Source organism: Engystomops pustulosus, chromosome 3 (assembly GCF_040894005.1).
Source record: "Engystomops pustulosus chromosome 3, aEngPut4.maternal, whole genome shotgun sequence".
Classification (NCBI taxonomy): domain Eukaryota; kingdom Metazoa; phylum Chordata; class Amphibia; order Anura; family Leptodactylidae; genus Engystomops; species Engystomops pustulosus.
Genome location: NC_092413.1, coordinates 31,161,996 through 31,176,047, shown reverse-complemented (window position 1 = coordinate 31,176,047; position 14,052 = coordinate 31,161,996). Strand labels below are relative to the sequence as shown.

The window sequence follows — 14,052 nt, the reverse complement described above, 5'->3', positions numbered from 1 at the left end:
ATCTATATAGAGGTCATTGTAAAGGGAGGGGGAGGAGATAAGCTGTGACATCATCTATTGTCATTAGTGATGTAATGATGGGTCTGTGTTATCTATATAGAGGTCATTGTACAGGGAGGGGGAGAAGATATGCTGTGACATCATCTATTGTCAGTAGTGATGTAATGATGGGTCAGTGTTACCTATATAAAGGTCATTGTACAGGGAGGGGGAGGAGATAAGCAGTGGCATCATCTATTGTCAGTAGTGATGTAATGATGGGTCTGTTATCTATATAGAGGTCATTGTACAGGGAGGGGGAGGAGATAAGCTGTGACATCATCTATTGCCAGTAGTGATGTAATGATGGGTCAGTGTTATCTATATATAGGTCATTATACAAGGAGGAGGCGATAAGTTGTGACATCATCTACTGTCAGTAGTGATGTAATGATGGGTCAGTGTTATCTATATAGAGGTCATTGTACTGGGAGGGGGAGGAGATAAGCTGTGACATCATCTATTGTCAGTAGTGATGTAATGATGGGTCAGTGTTATCTATATAGAGGTCATTGTACAGGGAGGATGAGGAGATAAGCTGTGACATCATCTATTGTCAGTAGTGATGTAATGATGGGTCTGTTATCTATATAGAGGTCATTGTACAGGGAGGGGGAGGAGATAAGCTGTGACATCATCTATTGCCATTAGTGATGTAATGATGGGTCAGTGTTATCTATATATAGGTCATTATACAAGGAGGAGGCGATAAGTTGTGACATCATCTACTGTCAGTAGTGATATAATGATGGGTCAGTGTTATCTATATAGAGGTCATTGTACAGAGAGGGGGAGGAGATAAGCTGTGACATCATCTATTGTCAGTAGTGATGTGTCAGTGGTATCTATATAGAAGTCATTGTACAGGGAGGGAGAGAAGGTTATGTAATGATTTTTTTCTGCTAATCTATAAGTTTCATATATCTTCTCTTTCTCCAGAATTGTTACATCTGCAGAGCTGGGAATGTCTAACAGGACAGTAAATGAATATATAATATCACACATAAAACCAGGAGCTAGACAAGTCCTTTATTTAAAGAAGAATGTGTTCATACATATAAAGAGGCCCTCTCTGGGAGTGCTTTATGAGAACATGATAAATAGGTTTATTCCTGAACATAACAGGTTATTTTAATATACAAAAAAAAATACATATAGAGTTTAACACTGTAAACATTTTACAATAAACTATAATAAAATAGTGTTTTCTGTGATTTCTACATCTAATTTCTCACAGAGAAATTATACAATGGCTCCAAACAAGATGCGTCATCCAGAAACGGGATCAGACGGTTAAGTTGGTGCAGTATCGGAACTGGCGCGGGCCTTCATTTTCCTTCTGGCCAAAGCCTCCTGTTTCTTCCTCTCAATCTCCTCCATGGAACATTTCTTACTTTTGTCCTCAGATAAGAACACTGGAATAAAGAGAAGACGTTCAGATTACAATTATTTTCCCCCTAGTCATCCCCATCTTTTATTTCCACTACTAGGAATTCCCTGTATTAGCCATTGTTGGGAAATCCACGTTAGATCACAATTATATAGACTGTAGGTCGGCCATTTTTCTTGGTCAGAAAAAACAGAGAATTTATCAGGAACAGGTTCATTGTGAGGTTCCCTCTCACCAGGGTATGACTCGCCAGCTATACGGCACCCCTCCGCTCCCCCCGATTGCATCATGATTGTGATGCTCTATGGACCGCCATGCCCACTTGTCCTTAGGTTGGTGAGGAGAAAAAAAAAAAATCACACAATTCCTGAACATACCAGATTTCGTGCACTTTGGTTCAGGAAATATAGCCGACAAAGGGTCCATGATTCAACTATTCAACTAGTGACCACAGACATTTTTGGGAAATGGGAATCTATATGAAAATTGGAGGGGTATTCCAGCTAAAAGGAGAAAAATGTTGGGTGGGGGTCTGTATATGCACTTCCCCCTTCCACTTTTCCATTGGTTTTTACTGCATTAACAGGAGTTGTGACTATCTCATGGCGTGCACTTTGGTCCAGGAAATATGTCCGACAAAGCGTACTGAACTTCATCTGGTAACCACAGACATTTTTGGGAAGTGGAAATCTATATGAAGTTTGGATAGGTATTCCAACTAAAAAGCCGGGGGTCTGACTAAAAGTACTCTCACTTCAAACACCACCTTGTTGCTCATGCACCTCCTTCAAAGTCTTTCGTAGCAGGACTCATAAAACCCAATTCTTACCATAAAGGGAGGAAGGTGTTGGCACATGATTGAGGGCTCAGTGGCTGGACTTTTATAACGAATATTTAAATTATCTATTTTAAATACCTATTTAAGCCAAACCTCTCAAAGTAAAAGAGGAGCTGAATGATTTTATTTAAAGATTTTTGGCTGGTAGCTCCAGTGTTATCAGCCATTCATTTAATTGTCTCTATACTTTGGGTGCCCAGTGGGCGGTCACTCTCCAGATAAAACTAAACCGGCCTACAAGACTCCTCAATACTGGAATAAGCTGAGATTTAAACCAATAAATTACAAGTTATAGTGGAACTAGAAACCATCTATACTAGGTGCGAACTGCATTTTCATGGTGACTTCACTGTAGGACATTCGCATCACTTTGGGTAATGTAAGTCGCCGTTTTGAACAAAGGGCTGAGAGGTTCAAGATCTTCCAATTTCTGCTATTGACTTCATATTTCAGCTTTCCCAGGAAATCCAGTGATCGTCCTCCTCAAAGACACTATCACCTATAAGACTGGATACCTGCTCTACAAGTGTTGCCCTGCCTTAATCCAATGCGTATGATCCTCCTCACTCCTCACAAACCAACCCAAGTTAAAAGCCCATGAACACTTTCTGTGGAATTTGACATAAGTTGAGAGAAGCCTAAATTGCTCTCCGTACGATAAGAGCTCGAAAACTGTAACTACCATGTGCCCGGCGTACCATGTTTAATTCTGTTTTGTTGGCACAAAGCTATTAGCAACTCTACTTCAAGGGTTAATACGAAGGTGGCTTTCCTTAAAGGGCCTTCTTTGGTTATAGGAAATCTATCACCAGGATCAAGGATTGTAAACCAAGCACACTGACATACTGGTGTGTGCCTCCTTTGGCAGGATCCTCTCTTCTGTAAGCTTCCTATGACTTTGAATTTGAATTTAAGAGAAAATGGTTTTATGCAAATCATTTGCATAATTTTAAAACCATTTTGTTTGGGCCTCCTCTGACAAGAATATATCTTGTCAGAGGAGGCACACACCAGTATGTCAGTGTGCTTGGTTTACAATCCTTCATCCTGGTGGTAGATGCTCTTTGTGTGCAGTGAACAGAAATTTTTATTTTGTCTTTTGAATGAATATTGCCAGATTGAGAACAGAAGATTGTCTTGTGGTTAAAAACCCTAAAATACCTCCCTACTGGTAACAATGACAATCATAGAAAGCACAGGACATACTTTCCATGTAGGAATTCATAAGATACACCATAAGAACCCGTCATAGACCCCTTTTCCTTCCCCATACCTTTAGAAGACTGTATGGTGGACTCCGATAGGTGTCTTTTTAATGACGATTGCTGAGGTTTACTCATAATGTCTGAATTAGATTGCACAAAAGTGTCTCTGTTATTTCTACTTTCACCAAAACGTTGGGGATTAAGGCTATTAGATCCGCTCCAGTTTCCAATAAGTGACTGCCCTGTGTGAGCAGACGTCGCCTGAGATGGTTTTATCCTTGTGAAGGAATACTTAGAAGGCGCTATTGGGTTTGTCCCAGCCAGAGGTGGATTCTCTGAGTGACCACTGCTAAGTATTGTGCTTTTACATTCCCCTCCTAAAGGCACAGACACGGACCTGCTATAAGTTTGGTTGGACTTCTGCAGAGAACTGTTTTGATAAGACTTTGAGCAATTTCCACTAAAAGACGCAGGTGATACCCCTCTATTATTTAACTTCTGTGACCCAAAAGAGGAGCTTGCAGTAACATGGCTACCATTTTTATTTTGCTGGCTTGCATTGGTTCCCGGTTTGGAAGGGATTTGGCCCTTTGAAGTTGGCAGCTGAGGCGTTTCTTTCTTTGAGTTTGTTTTACTAGATTCCTGAGCTTGAGTTAACCTTTCGACGTCATCGCAGACTTGATACAGTAGATCGTCGTCATCTTCCTTCCCTTCAAAAAGGCTATCGGACTCACAAAACATGTCGAGGACTTCGTCGGAGAACTTGAGATCATCCCATTCGTCGTCTTTTGTAACCGTTGCAGCCCGTGTCTGTGGCGCAGCTTGAACACCGGCTTTCTGCGAGATTTTTAACGCTGCGCTATTCGTTGCATGTACCGAGTTATGGACGTTATTTTTTATAACATGAGATTTTGAAGGCACCTGAGTACTAGAAAAGGCTTTTGCATTACCTTGAAATGTATTACCATAAGTTGTTTTAGTACTACACAAGTTACTGGGTTTTGCCTCGGATCCACCATGTATCTTCCTTGGCACAAACTTAAAATTATTAGTCTTTTTAGGTGAAGAAGCAGAAGCGGAACGTACCTCCCTTCCAGCGGGGTGTGTGTATGTCTGACCTGCTTTGTCTGGAGGAATATTATTTTTAGGGGTAGCGATCAGTTCAGGATTTTGGGTAACCTGCATAATGAAAGAGTCATCTTCAAGGAGATCATTGCCCCAGTCATCCTCAAAGTCATCCTGGCTACTTGATACTGCCTGGACGGTTTCCTTACCGATATTTGGCTCTGAATATTGAGCCGTGTTTGTGGGAATTTTTGGAACAAAACTAAACTGCTCCAATGTTTTACGTTTGTCAGAAAGTGGTTCCTTTTTACTGTGTGGAATTTCTTCCTGGATATTGCTGAACACATACGCTGAAGCTTTGTTCGCACTGCTTGTGGAGACATCAGACGCGCCTTGGCTTAATCGCCCGCTGTACTTCTGCGTGGATGAATCAAACAGGGCATTGACAGCAGCTTCCATGTCTTGGTCCACAGACCTCTGACTACTCCCCTGTGGGACAGATCTCTGACTGACAGATTTCAGATGATCCTCATCTTCTTCAGGGAGGTCTTCCAGGAAAGAATCTTCTACATTGTTCATGGCGCATTCATTGAACATTTCATCATCGGAATTTGCCAATTGCTCCTCGTTCTGATCTTTTTGCTTCACCAGATTACTGTCCAATTGCTTTGCCAATTTCATGAGCTCTTCTTCCGTTTGTAATATCCTTGACCTACAGAAAGACAAAATCCAGAGGAGGTGAGGAAAAATATCCTTTATTCTAGATTATTACAGGGTCACATCACCAGCTTGGGATTTGTGATGAGTAATAGAAAACTGAGCCCCCAGTTACAGAATCTTATCTTCCTGATTCTTTAGATTGGAGTTGAATGGAGACAGGAGAAGAATAAAAGAAAGGAACTCATATATGCACTAAGCATTCCAATGAAGACCTTTCTACTCTTCTATCCATTTTAGGAAAATACACATTATGCTGTTCCTCTGTTTTTTCATCAATAAATGTATGTGTAAAAGGACAACCGGGTGTTACTTTTCCCTTTGTGAGACTTGTGTGTCCTTACACAGTCTGACCATGGCAACATAGATGCAGCTGTTAATGTATATGCAATATCCTATAGATTTGCAGTGGATGCAGAATGTTGGCAAATTTTATTAGGATTTAGTTGTTCAATCTGTGTCTAAATTTTCTCTACTTAAAGGAAATCTACCTTCAAAATCAAGCAGGACAAACAAGGGACACTTACTCATAGATAGTTTTTAAAAGTTGATTTTAGAAGGAAGGAGGCCATGGATACCAAATATAACAACATTACCAAAGTCACGTTGCCCAGATCTATGGGTAAGTTCCCATGATTCCTTTTTTAAAGAAATCATACAGTAAACACCTAGACCAAAAAAAGTCACTTTACACAAAGCTTAGTACCTGGGCATTTTAGTTCTAGTCCGGGCTACTACTGGGGTACATGGTATAGCATCCTCTCCAATCCAAATACCAAGGTATGCCGCTTCAGAGCTCGAAGGCTTTTCATTCTACAAAAGAAAAACAAAAAAAGTGGATTATTTTGCATCAGTATTTATAAGCCAAAGGTGTCAATATTTCCATTATACTTTTCCGCCCTAAGGTTCCATTTCTGGTTTGGGCTAACAATAACTGACAGAGAACACTGACTATAAGAAAACCATGTGAAAATGGCTTCAATAAGTCGTACCTAGTTAGAAAGTTATCTCCTATCTGCTGGGACCCTCATGATCATCAGAAATAGACCCCCAGCAATCCAGAGAATGATTATAGCTTTCCGCTAACTCCAGCACTAGTATTCGCGGTCAATGAGAGCTCCAGAGATACCAGAGCGCTGTCCTCAGAATTTCCAACACTGATATACTACTGAATTCACCGGTAGGCCACATGCTCGACCTGCCACTCAACCCACAAGTGACAAGAGGACCTCTGTTTGGAGGCCCTGATCTTGTGATTGTAGACATTTTAAAGTCTAATATATACAGTAAATGAGAATCTTTATGGTTGCTCAGTTACCTTTGGAGCAATTCTATTAACAATATCGGAGATGTCCACAGTACATTTGTTAGCAGCAAGTTTCCTTCTTCCATTTTCTAAAAAAAAAAGAAAAAAAAAAAGAAAATTTATTTTGTTGTTACCATATTCCCCAAAAATGAACGTGTGATAATCAATGGTTAACAGACTTTGGGTGATCAGATGGTCAGTTGTGCTTTCCTATACATTTTGGTCAAATTGCTGCCACAGCTGCACTTTTGATGCAGACCATTAAGACTTTCAACATCTATTATTTAAAGGAAATAGACCAGGGACACTGGCTCATAGATCCAAATAATCTTTTTACATTTGTCATCCATGGCCTCATCAATCATCTTTTACAATTATGCAAATGTACCCATAGGGCTCTGAGGGGCCTTATCAGAGTCCCTCCGTCCTATAGCTTCACAGACCATTACACTGTCACCACCTCCCTCCCTCTTTATGCTCTGTTCTGAAGGCATCAGCACACAATGGAAGTGGGGAGTGCTCCTGCACAGTGTAACAACCTGTGAGCCAAAGCACAGAGTAATGCCCCCCATAGCAATAGGGCTCACTGACATGATTTTTGTTGATTTTAGAAGAAAGAAGGCCATGGATAACAAATATAAGATGATTACCACAGTCACGGTGCCTAGATATATGAGTTAGTGTCCCCTTTGAGTGCATTCAACTATGAGAATCTTATCATTGGTGGTTCAAATGCTGGGACCCCTAAGATTCACACAAACCTTATGGTGCAGCAGGTCAAGCGTGTGTGTTATCACTTCAGACAATTTGATCAGAAGCACTGAAAATGCTCATATTCATCTTTTAGGAGTGCTACAAAAATCCAAAGCCTGACCTGTCTATAAAATTACTATAGACATTTAATGAAGTGAAAGGAAGGACGTTCAACCTTCCACTTTATTCATTAGCAGGAACGGAAGTTTCCTTAATGTGGAATGTTGTATTTGTCAAAGCAATACAACACACTACACATAACAGGCTGATAGGTTCCCTTCCAACACTGCTGGTCTACATAGATTCAGATACTTTTACCTAATTTGAAAGTTGTTGGTGAATGCGGGTCCCAGAAAATGTCCTGCTGTTGATCCGCATCATTGGAAGGAGAATTAATGGTCGATGTCCACGGCTTACATTTTGGGAATCTCTGAGGAGTCTTCTTATTTGAAAACGGTTCTAAAGGTAAAAAATAAACAGTTGATGAGTTACAGTGGTGATAACATTGAAGCAAGATACAGGTCTATAAAGTGTCGACTATAATCCTAGAATTAGGGGGGTTATCTAGGATCATGATTTTTTTTTTCTTCTTACTTGCAGGGGCTGATCCAACATAACAAAAGATGATATATTGAATGATCTCCAGGACAACCTAAGTTTGTACACAGAAGCTGCGGCTTTGATGTGACATGGACAGCTTATTCTTATGTACAGAAACCAGAGGAGGCAGCAGGGTAGACCTGGACTGGAGTATAGGAAAGAGGGAAGCAGGACTTCTTTTGTTATTTTAGATCACCCCCTGCTAGTAAACATAAATTGCAGAAAAACCCTTTATTGTAGATGAAAACCAAAAGTTCTGTAGGGATTTATAGAGCTGTAGTGGAAACTGATGCAGCCTCTGCTGGGGCTGTTGGATCCAGATGTGTACAGTACAAGAAGTTCTAGAAAAGTCTCCTGGTTGTATACACTTCTAATAAAACTAGCGGAAATCTAAGGGCCACTGACGGTGTTTTGGTACGAAAACTCGATCCATGTGTATGGATAATGAAAGGAAGACTGAGCCGAGGTGTGAACTAAGCCTTAGTTCAATTCAGCCAAATCAGTTTCTGGCTAGTAAATCCTGACAAATTTTACGCACTGAGCTGAGCCTTGTAGTAAGGCCACATTCTACACCTCATGCTATAACTAGGCGCCGTATGTGCCCTGGAATCTTGCATGCATGGATTGTGATTAAAAAATGTCTTCTTACTCCCCCCTCCCTCCTTAGCACTTCCTCCTACCTGTTCCTGCTGTATTCTCACACAGTGGGAGGTGGGGGGAGTGCTCCTACACAATGCAAAAGCCTGTGAAGCTACAACACAGAGGCGCTGTGGTAACACCATCCCTAGAGCCCTTCAGGTTCATTAGCATAATTTTAGAAGGAAGGAGGATAGAGTTATGCCCAATGGTAAAATGGGAAGCTGTCAGCTCCCTGCATCACCATGGACGAAGAGGATTGGAGGGGTGAAGATTTGACAGAAAAAGAAAGATTAAAAAATGTGGGAGGAGGGCACCAAAATGGGGGTTACTATAAATTGGGTTAACACAGGAAAGGGGACATAAATGGTGTGGAGGGAAAATACTATGTAGTAATGGGGGGTCCACATTAACACTGCAGAAGTATACTTTTTGGTGGGTTTTATGGGTCGGAGCTTGAAATTTATATATATATATATTTTTTTTTACTTTTTGCCATGTATAGATTAGGTGACGTGATAACGGAGCTGTAGGTTATTCTCCAGGGGAGGCTTAGGTGCAGTGAGAGCAGAGAACAGGAGAATTTATCGTCACTTTTGTGGGTTATTACATCTGTCATTTATTTAGGAATCACATTGGCGCGGTTTTCCGCCTCCCAGCGCACATGAGGCTTGCACAGCGCAGGTTGTGGAGCTTTATTAAGTCCAGGGTGACAACATCTGCCGCCTCCTACACCTATCTGACTCTGGGAAAGCTGGGTGACACTTCTTATGGCAGTTACACTGCTCGGCACACTGTCTGGTACATAGGCTCGGGTTACACAGAGGTTATGGGGGAGGCAGGACGGAGCCCCCAGTGTTTACCCTCTTCTTTATCACTCCTTGGGGCCACAGAGGAGGACGACTGGCTGGACGGGCGGGCGCCCCCAGACCTGGTGGAACGGGAGAGCCTCCTGCTGCTCTTCTTAGGGGTCTCCCTGTCACAGTCTCCTTTCCGCTCTTTGAGAACTCTCCGTTCCCCGCCGTCCCCGTCTTCGCTTATCTGCCGGGCCCTCCTCCGGCTCGTCATGTTTCCCGGGAAGGTCGTAATAACGGTATACAGTGATACGGTACAATTCTGCAGGAAAATAACCGAGGCCTACTACTACAGCGGCGCCATCTTGCCGAAGACAAAACGCTGATTGGGGGACGATTAGACGAAAAAGTGGATGGGATTGGACAGAGCGGATCATGTGACCTGTGCGCAGCGGCTCTATGTGATGACTGTGGAAGCGGCAGGCAGCTAGGACCCGGATGTGGAGTGCTTTTAACCCTGTCGCTGCTGGCGTGTATGGCGTCAGATCCATTTTGAGGACAGTTCATCTCCATACACCATAGTCTGCTGTTGGAATAAATGAGTTGCACCCTCACGTGCTCCCTGTTACTATCACCACAGTATTACTACAGTCTGAACGATAGCCTAGAATTCTTACATTTGCATTGCGGATTTGTTCTATAGATAAATGTATGCACATTATCCAGTATATAAAGCTGAGTGTGTGTGTATGTGTATATATGTATATGTGTGTGTGTGTGCATGTATATATGTGTGTGTGTATGTATGTATATGTTTGAGTGCATGTGTATGTATAATATACATACACACACATATACAGTATATGTGTGTGTGTGTATGTCCGGTAAAGGAATCTTCATCTTCAATTTTGCACAGCCGCTCTCTATGACTTAGGTAATGTCATAGACTCGGTTTTGAGCAGAAATTTTCACCCCGCGCTTTCCAAAATCCACCATATACAGGAGCCATTGTCTGCTGCTGCTGCGGCAGTTGGAAGCTGAGCTGTGATTGGTTGCTGTTCTGCCACAGGTCATTAAAGGGAACCTACCACCACAAATCTACCTATAAAGGTAGATCGGGTGGAAGGTGGATCAATGGGACGTGAGGATTAGCCCTTTTAAGGGCTAATCCTCACGTCCCCACACTTTTTTGTTAACTTTTATTAAACTTGTATGCAAATTTACTTATGCGGCTACTGGGGCGTGGAGTAGCCGCATCTGAGGTTACACGAGGCGGCTACTCCACGCCCCGGTAGCCTCTTTTCCCCTCCTACTCACCATCTTCGGCACGCAGCTCCGCGTAGCTGCGCGCCCTCGTCCAGCAATCCTGCCGTCTGTGCATGCGCAGAAGAGCAGGCCCACGTCTGTTTCGGAGCAGTGACCGCGCAGGCGCGGGCCTGCTCTTCTGCGCATGCGCAGACGGCAGGATCGCCGGACGAGGGCGCGCAGGTGGTGAGTGGGAGGGGAAAAGAGGCTACCGGGGCGTGGAGTAGCCGCTTCGTGTAACTTCAGATGCGGCTACTCTACGCTCCAGTAGCCGCATAAGTAAATTTGCATACAAGTTTAATAAAAGTTAACAAAAAAAGTGTGGGGACGTGAGGATTAGCCCTTAAAAGGGCTATCCTCACGTCCCATTGATCCACCTACCACCCGATCTACCTTTATAGGTAGATTTGTGGTGGTAGGTTCCCTTTATTATGAGTCTTTTAAAGCAAGGTGGGTAAAATATAACTTTTATTCAAAATCATTAAAATTAACTTAATATACCACAATACAAACAAAATGCTATCATCATATGAGCAACCGCATGTGAGGTAACAACCAGTGTTATGTGATGCTCAGCAAATGTCAAATCAAATTAATCAGAAGCAGGGCAGCCATCAGGAAATTCGGGGCCCCATACAGCAAAAGTGTCTGGGCCCCAACACACCCCAAAACCGAACAAGCCTCCTGCCCCCCGCAGTGACCTTTCACAAACAGGGTTTGAGGCCTGTTGCTACGACAAGGCACACTCTTCTGGTAGATTGCCAATAGGAGTCATACTTTTGGTCAAGTATATTTATTATAGTGCAAATATGGCATCAAAAACTAAAGCATGGTGAACAGTAAACATATAAAAGTGTTTAACAGACAACATATAACAAATATAACATTATAAAGTGCAATTGCTAGGGCCGCCACTATCTTTTAATGTTTTAATAAAGAATTGTGTTAATTACCAGTGGGGGTGCTCCAGTGCACCTAAGGGCTCTTTACGTCACCCTGCCACCAGTCCTGAGGTAATCTGAAGTCCTGGTACCTGTGCCTGCTCAGCAACCTCTGTGAATCACTGCATAAGGGTCAGGACTTCATATTTCCTCAGAACCAATGGGAAGGAAAAGAAGGAGCGTTCATTGCATGCCCCAAGGAAACCTAAAGTCCCTGCACCTGCACACTGATTCACAGAGGCTGCTGAGCAGGCACAGGTATCGGGATTTCGGATGACCGCAGTCCGCAGGACTGGCCGCTGGGTGACATAAGGAGCCCTTAGGTGCACTGGAGCACTCCCACTGCTCCTAAGCTGGTAATTAACATAATTCTTTATAAAAGCATTAAAGGATAACCATAGAGGCCATTTTGATGGAACTTACAGTGCTGAAGTCAGGGTCATAAGGTGCATAGCATGATACCTTCAGGTACTATGCTGTGCACCTGGTGCTTGATTCCCTTTAAACAAGGGATATATATAAAGACAAAATACTCATGTACCACACTATAAAAATAACTTTATTAGATGCATGCATCTATAAGTGTGTAGTCACAAGAATGCCAATAAATAAGCATCAGCATTCAATGGATAAAGTAAATGCAACTCGTACTGCCTCTATTATAGAGGAATAATGCTTCTATTTTAAGAGCACACAACTTAATACTGCCATATATGTACACTAAAAACATACTACAATACCTTCTCTGATAAACAAGAATGTAACTACCATAGTACTGCCCCCTATGTACAAGAATATAACTACTATAATACTGCTCCCTATGTACAAGAATATAACTACTATAATACTGACCCCTATGTACAGGGATATAACTACTATAATACTGCCCCCTATGTACAGGAATATAACTACTGTAATACTGCCCCCTATGTACAAGGATATAACTACTATAATACTGCCCTCTATGTACAGGAATATAACTACTATAATACTGACCCCTATGTACAAGGATATAACTACTATAATACTGCCCCCTATGTACAGGAATATAACTACTATAATACTGCCCCTTATGTACAAGAATATAACTACTATAATACTGACCCCTATGTACAGGAATATAACTACTATAATACTGCCCCTTATGTACAAGAATATAACTACTATAATACTGACCCCTATGTACAGGAATATAACTACTATAATACTGCCCCCTATGTACAGGAATATAACTACTATAATACTGACCCCTATGTACAAGGATATAACTACTATAATACTGCCCCCTATGTACAGGAATATAACTACTATAATACTGCCCCCTATGTACAGGAATATAACTACTATAATACTGTCCCCTATGTACAGGAATATAACTACTATAATACTGCCCCCTATGTACAAGAATATAACTACTATAATACTGCCCCTATGTACAGGAATATAACTACTATAATACTGCCCCCCATGTACAAGAATATAACTACTATAATACTGCCCCCTATGTACAAGAATATAACTACTATAATACTGCCCCTATGTACAGGAATATAACTACTATAATACTGCCCCCCATGTACAGGAATATAACTACTATAATACTGCCCCCCATGTACAAGAATATAACTACTATAATACTGCCCCCTATGTACAAGAATATAACTACTATAATACTACCCCCTATGTACAAGAATATAACTACTATAATACTGCCCCCCATGTACAAGAATATAACTACTATAATACTGCCTCCTATGTACAAGAATATAACTACTATAATACTGCCCCCTATGTACAAGAATATAACTACTATAATACTGCCTCCTATGTACAAGAATATAACTACTATAATACTGCCCCCTATGTACAAGAATATAACTACTACAATACTGCCCCCTATGTACAAGAATATAACTACTATAATACTGCCCCCTATGTACAAGAATATAACTACTATAAAACTGCCTCCTATGTACAAGAATATAACTACTATAATACTGCCCCCTATGTACAAGAATATAACTACTATAATACTACATATATACACAGAAGTGAACATGCAAAAAATCAGTATGTATCATATACAGCTACAGAAAACACATGAGATCCTCACCTATTGCATCCAGTGACATCAGGTGACGTGTCCTCGGATTGTTCTCGTTCCTCTTCTCCATTAGTTCCACCATCACCTTGTCTCTTCCTCCACGTACACAGAATTCCTGCAGAGTTTACCACACAGACGTCTTATGTTCTGCACTTTCCCATTGTCCCTTCTTCTGCTACCACCAATACTGTGCCCCAAATACTGTAATAGAGCCCCCTGAAATATTAGTACCACACAAATAGTGCCCCATAATGTAACACACTGTAATGGTAAGGGTAATTTATTTCTTCTTTCTCTCCTACCCCAGACATAGAATGAATGGCCCCAGCCTACCCCAGACATATAATAAATGCCCCTGC

At 41.6% G+C, this 14,052-nt stretch overlaps 1 protein-coding gene across 2 annotated transcripts; it reads right to left on the bottom strand.

The window, feature by feature from the left end:
* Positions 1-1,037: 1,037 nt before the first annotated feature.
* On the bottom strand, positions 1,038-9,915 carry ETAA1 (ETAA1 activator of ATR kinase). 2 transcript variants are annotated; one of them, XM_072140410.1, is made up of 6 exons: positions 9,786-9,915; positions 7,632-7,772; positions 6,573-6,649; positions 5,961-6,067; positions 3,541-5,249; positions 1,038-1,454 (listed from the first exon to the last, which is right to left on the bottom strand). In XM_072140410.1, the coding sequence occupies exons 1-6, from the start codon at positions 9,892-9,894 to the stop codon at positions 1,333-1,335; spliced, it is 2,265 nt and encodes a 754-aa protein (XP_071996511.1). In that variant the 5' UTR covers positions 9,895-9,915; the 3' UTR covers positions 1,038-1,332. The 2 variants fall into 2 exon arrangements, with proteins under 2 accessions (XP_071996511.1, XP_071996510.1); XM_072140409.1 differs by lacking the exon at positions 9,786-9,915 and adding an exon at positions 9,413-9,777 and having other exon boundaries at positions 1,039-1,454.
* Positions 9,916-14,052: the final 4,137 nt, after the last annotated feature.